Source organism: Schistocerca gregaria, chromosome 1, assembly GCF_023897955.1.
Source record: "Schistocerca gregaria isolate iqSchGreg1 chromosome 1, iqSchGreg1.2, whole genome shotgun sequence".
In the NCBI taxonomy this organism is placed as follows: domain Eukaryota; kingdom Metazoa; phylum Arthropoda; class Insecta; order Orthoptera; family Acrididae; genus Schistocerca; species Schistocerca gregaria.
In genome coordinates, this window is record NC_064920.1 from 361,870,236 (window position 1) to 361,876,304 (window position 6,069).

Consider the following 6,069-nt stretch of genomic DNA (forward strand, 5'->3'; position numbering starts at 1 on the left):
GCAGAAAAATCTGTATTAGAGTGAAATGATCAGAAAAATACTAAGGTACTAAGACTTATCAACAAAGGAGGTTGCTGCACACTACTCGTTCGACCATCGCATTCATCGGTGTTCAACCCTAACTGGTGTTGATTAACGGAATTGGTGGATTCGAAGGAGAGTTGCACATCACTTCACGCAGCTCTTCAGTTGTCACGAGATAGTCGGAGGAATACGATATGAACTTTAGTTGGAGAAGCTACAAGCAAGATGTCGTTTGTCGCGTAAAATCTTACTGTCAAATTTCCGAGCACCGAAGGTCCAATTCAAACCAAGAAACATCCTCATTCCACCAGAATGTGTCTTGCGTAATGACCACGATGGTGAAATTGTGTCTCCCTCGATGCAAAAATTTGTTTGTTCTCCCCAAAATGTATCTTTTTTATTTTAGAACATGTCAAATACAGATTGTTTGCTAGTGGAGCATGTTAATTTTTAAATAATATATTGATCACTTTTCGATTGTGTTAAGTGCAGCAACTCTTGCCTTTTCTGTTTCTCACACGTCGTTACTTTGATAAATTATTGTGCGTTTCTCGTATAGCATGTCATCTGCAACTTGAGAGCCTCATTTTAACGAAATTTATTTTTAGCCATTGATAACGTCTTCAGGGTGAACTCGGACTCCACTGACAAAATATCTGATATTGTTCCTCGATCTTTTCTGACCCTTTTAATATAAGAGCCTCGTGGTCTCCGGTGGCTCGTTACAAAGTAATGTCATGTCGTTTGATTTCTCACCCCATTTATCTTTGTACCTGTATTGTACTGAGATTATCGGCACAGCAGTGCAAATGTCGACGACATGCGCTTTGTGTCTTATTTGGAAACAAACCTGTTCCACTCATTCACGATACCTGCTATTGACAACGGTACGGCTACTTTAGGTAGACCGAGAGAGGTGGCGTAGTGGTTAGCGCACTGGACTTGTATTCGGGAGGACGACGGTTGAAACCCGTCTCCGACCATTCTTATTTAGCTTTTCCATGATTTCCCTAAATCGTTTCAGGCAAATGCTGGGATGGTTCCTTCACCATCGTTCCCTAATCCACGCGTGTGCTCCGTCTGTAATGACCTTGTTGACGACGGGACGATAAACACCAATGTCCTCCTCCTACTTTACGCTTCAGCCTCAAACTTGCATCCAGTACTGTTCGATTCTATCAAGGTTTCGTGTTTCCGGCAGTGTTTGGTGTAAGTCAACAGTGGTACACAGCAGTATGGATGAGAATGGGTAAGTTTGCTGATGTTGACCGATACGCAAATGGTTCAAATGGCACTGAGCACTATGGTACTTAACATCTGAGGTCATCAGGCCCCTAGAACGTAGAACTATTTAAACCTAACTAACCTAAGGACATCACACGCATCCATGACCGAGGCAGGATTCGAAACTGCGACCGTAGCAGTCGCGCGGTTCAGGACTGATGCGCCTAGAACCGCTCGGCCTCCGCGGCTAGCTAAACGATACGCATCTCGTGTATAAATTCACTGTGCACTGACGGAAGAGAATGAACACACTCTGATAAACGTGTACGTATTTCGCCTGATGGTCATCAGACTACTCACTTCTGTGTTTTGTACATTTTACTCATTGCTTTTTCGCTACTGTGTAGATATTTAAACTGGGGTAATTGGTGTAACAAACCGAGACAACGTTAACCTTACATCAAAATACTCAGAAAAACCCTCCGAACATCCTCAAAAATTTGTCGCTATCGTTCGAATTCGCCATGGATATTCTGAAACCGCAGTTACGGCTGCAATGCGAATAATCGTCCGTGATGATGATGTTTGGTTGGTAGTAATAGACGTCCTTGTTTCCGTGTGAGAAATGCACAATAGGTTATGGTAGTAGAGACCTGTGAGAATAATGCAATACTGCAATGAACCTAAGCAAGACTCTAACTGAAAAATAATGGAAAATAACTTTTTCCACTATGTAAAATCCAAAATTAATACGCACCACAGCAAAAATACCTGTAGATGATGGCGAAGTGCACCTAAAACAAGTTTAGGGAGAATAACAGAAAGTTTTTGTATCAAGACCTACCCACAAACCCCGTACTGTTTTTCTGTAGATACATATCATTCAGTAGATCAAGTGTACAAGGAAAATTAAAGGAATTAGGCTTCTACGTAAGAGTGTTTACTGTTTCTTCCGTGTTTCGTCTGGAAATAGAATAGAAATGCGGCCAGAGGGGCAGGACGATTACAGGATACCATGTACCACACAGTATACGTTGTAGCACAGGGCTTTGGAGAGCACAATTGCAAATGCGAATGTTGTGTCTCGAAACGTCTATGCACATAAGAACTAGTTTCTCAGATATGTAAGTAGCAGATCTAGTAGGTTTTAATCTCCACATTCCTAATTTAAGTTTTTACTCGACATTCCACATCATCTGTTAGGTGACTGTCTGTTTGACTTTACGAAAGATGCACTTGATGGAGACAAGACATCAGAAAATTCACGGCACATTTATAGGATTTCTCGACGTATTAAAAGCGACCAGCATCGTTAAACGCAGCAAGATATCTGAAATTCTAGTAAAAAATAGGTGTAAACTACATGGAAAGACGGTTAATATGCTGTGTATATAAGAATCAATAGGGAACAATAAAAATGCAAGACCAAATACTCTGATTAAAAGAGAATGAGGCATGGACGAGGTCTTTTTCCACTGGCCGCTGTGGTCGATCAGTTATAGGCAGTTCAGTCCGGAACCGCGCTGCTGCTACGGTCGCAGGTTCGAATCCTGCCTCAGGCATGGATGTAAAATATGTCCTTAGGATAGTTACGTTTAAGTAGTTCTAAGTCTAGAGGACTAATGACTTCGGATGTTAAGTCCCATAGTGCTTAGAGCCATTTGAGCTATTTAGATCTGTCTCCCCAACTGTTCATACTATCCGTAGAAGAAGTAATGATGAAAATAAAACAAAGTTTGAAGAGCGGGATTAAAATAAATAGTGAAAACATGTCATAGGTAACAGCCACTAAAGTGAGGAAAAATTACAGGACCAGTTAAATGGAATGAACAGTATAGAAAGCACAGCATATGGACTGAGAGTAAACCAAGTCGTCTCCAACACTGATGACCACATAGTAGATGGAATTCTGCTATGTTTGAAGCAAAATGATGCATGATGGAGGAAGCAAGGATGATACAAGACAAAGATTAGCACAAGCAAAGACAGCTCTCCTTGCTAAAGGAAGTCCACATTAAGCACCGGCCTTAATTTGAGGAAGAATTTGACGAAGATGAACGTCTGGAGCACAAAGTTCCATGGATGTGAATCATGGATGGTAAGGAAATACGGAAGAGAAGAGAGTAAAGCATTTGAGGTGTAGTGTTGTAGAGGAATACTGAAAATTAAGTGGACTGATAAATCCAGAAATTAAGAGTTTCTACATAAAAACAGCGAGAAAAGGAATATGTGGAAAGCACTGACAAGGAGAAAGGACGGGATGTCAGGATACGGGGTAAGACATCTGAAAATAACTTCCATGGTAGAAGATGGAGTTGCAGAGGGGATAAACTGTAGTGGAACACACACCCTCAGACACACACACACACACACACACACACACACACATACACACTCACACACAACCGAGAATGTTGGATGTACAGGGTGGCGCACGAAATGTGTTCCCATTGTTTCTTCCACAATGTACGACGCACATTAGATATACCGCTGGGATCTCTACAGCAGCACCAGCAGAGCTTGGAAAAACAAATGAGTTACGAAATGACGTGTAATTCACGACACTGCCGCTAGGAGACTAGTAAGCAGCAATGGCTGACAATGGAAGACTGACGACACAGCAACGATCGGCAATCGTGTTACTTTTTCATGAAACAAAAAGCCTTGTTGTGACTCAGAGGCGTTTTCGACAACAGTTTAACACACGATGGGCCCCTTGCAAGAAGATCATCCACAGGTTGTACGATAAATTTGTACAGGAAGGAACAGTATTGGAAGCGAAGCGGCCTCAGCCTAAGCCTGTTTGTTCGCTGGAGAATACTGAAGCGGTACGAGTTGCTGTACAGAGAAGTCCCAGGAAATCGTGTAGAAAGGCAGCAGTGCAACTGGGAATATCCAGACGCTCCGTTGAACGCATTCTTAAAAGCGACCTCCATATGTACCCATACAGGATCACCTATGCACAGAAGCTCACTGAAGAACACAAGCAGCAGAGACTACTGTTTGCTCAGTGGGCGGACGATAGGGAAGAAACCATCAACAACGTTTGGTTTTCAGACGAGGCGCATTTTCATTTAGACGGCATGGTTAACAAACAAAATGTACGCTTTTGGGCCACTGAAAACCAAGAAGTGCTTCCGAGGATTACAGCGTGGGCAGCCGTTTCCAGTCACGGACTTATTGGACCCTTTTTCTTTGAAGAAACTGTGAACAGCGAGCGTTATTTGAGCATGCTTCGCAACAGCTTCATTCCACAACTTCTTGCTACTGCCTTGCCCTTCAACACGCAGTGGTTCATGCAAGATGGAGCAAGGCCACATACTACAAACACTGTGTTGGAGTTTTTACACGAGCATTTCGACATGCGGATCATTTCACTCAGGTTTCCAGGTCGCTTGAATGACGGACAAAATTGGCCCCCCAATAGTCCAGACCTCAATCCGTGTGACTTTTTTTCGTTGGGGGTGCCTAAAGGAAAAAATTTTCCCGAAACGTCCACGTTATTTAATGGAGCTCAGAAGACTTATTCTTCAAGCTTGCAGTGAAATTACGGAAGACATGTGCCGTAGGGTAATCACTAACTTCAGTGTTCGTTTGAAGGAAGTTAGGAAACGAAATGGTGGACATGTTGAGCATGTGCTGAGTTAGAACGAATCTCCATTAACGGCTCTTCAATGTAGTATATGTTCCTTTCAGATTGTATTGACAATAAAGTTTACATTCAAAAACAAAATGGTAACACATTTCGTGCGCCACCCTGTATGTTCTCTTCGGGAATAAAGAGGTTGACATAGGAGACGTAATCGTGACAGGCCCTATCAGACCACAAGAAAGCACTATCCTCAAAAATCACAGTACATAGCCACTGCCCCAACAAGCTTTTCCTGACCCTGATGGAAAAAAAAAGGTTCAGAGTGTGATATCGCAAAAAATCGCCTTCATACGATACTTCCAAAATAACATAAGACGCTGCACATTTGAACCAAGTTTCACTCCTAAAAACGGAGAGTCTACATTGATACAGACACATTGAAGTGATATGATGTACGACGTAATAGGTCCTATATAGACAAGAAAGATGTAATACCGGAGGGAAGACTGTTCTGTCGCAAGAAACGTGTAGTTGCGTCCAGGAGGGAGGTAAGACGGTGCTGTACTGACCTGGTGTGGCGGTTGCCGCGGCAACCAACAGGGACGCTACAAGCAGATGAGCGGTGCGGCGGTGAGCGGCCATGGTGAGCTCGCTCGCATCCAGTGCGATGCGACGGGCCGGCTCGCGCTTTTATATCGGGGTCTGTGGCGGGGGCGGAGAAGAGGCACCGCGTTACCAGCTGCAGGGGACGGGTGGGAGGGGAGGGGGAGGGAAGATCGGCGAGCGCGGAATTCCGGGACGCAGGCGCTGCGCTGCGCGGGCTGCGGCCAGAGGACACCCCGGCGCAGCTGCAGCTGGCCCGGGGTTTTACCGATGAGCTCTTTGTTCGCCGTGGATGTGATGTTCCAGGAATTAGATCACAATCTTACATCCGCATTTACGTTTAATGAAAAGTACCGTACACGCAAGCCAGTGACATTTGTCTCATTGCGGCGTCAGGAATACCTTACGCCTATTAAACTTTAACTTCGTGGAGATGGCTTGAAACAAACGTCAGACTGGCTTGGATGCTACTAACAATCAGCATTTCAATGCCAGCGCTCGAAGTTGGTAGGATCCACACCGTTTATTAAGTTTGTAAGAGGTCCATGGTTAAGGAATTTGTTGCTAGCGCACTCGAGCAGATGTAATTCTGATGGATTGCTCACGCGCCGCCTGCGATATGAAGC

At 44.0% G+C, this 6,069-nt stretch overlaps 1 protein-coding gene across 5 annotated transcripts in view; it reads right to left on the reverse strand.

Moving 5' to 3' along the window:
• LOC126346336 (uncharacterized PE-PGRS family protein PE_PGRS54-like) overlaps nucleotides 1–5,500 on the reverse strand; it is a 49,319-nt gene extending 43,819 nt beyond the window's left edge. For all 5 annotated transcript variants that reach the window (XM_050002180.1, XM_050002178.1, XM_050002179.1 and 2 more), the window contains exon 1: nucleotides 5,410–5,500. In XM_050002180.1, the coding sequence (XP_049858137.1) occupies nucleotides 5,410–5,482 (73 nt within the window). In that variant the 5' untranslated portion in view covers nucleotides 5,483–5,500. The remainder of the gene's footprint in view (nucleotides 1–5,409) is intronic.
• Between the last annotated feature and the right edge of the window lie 569 nt (nucleotides 5,501–6,069).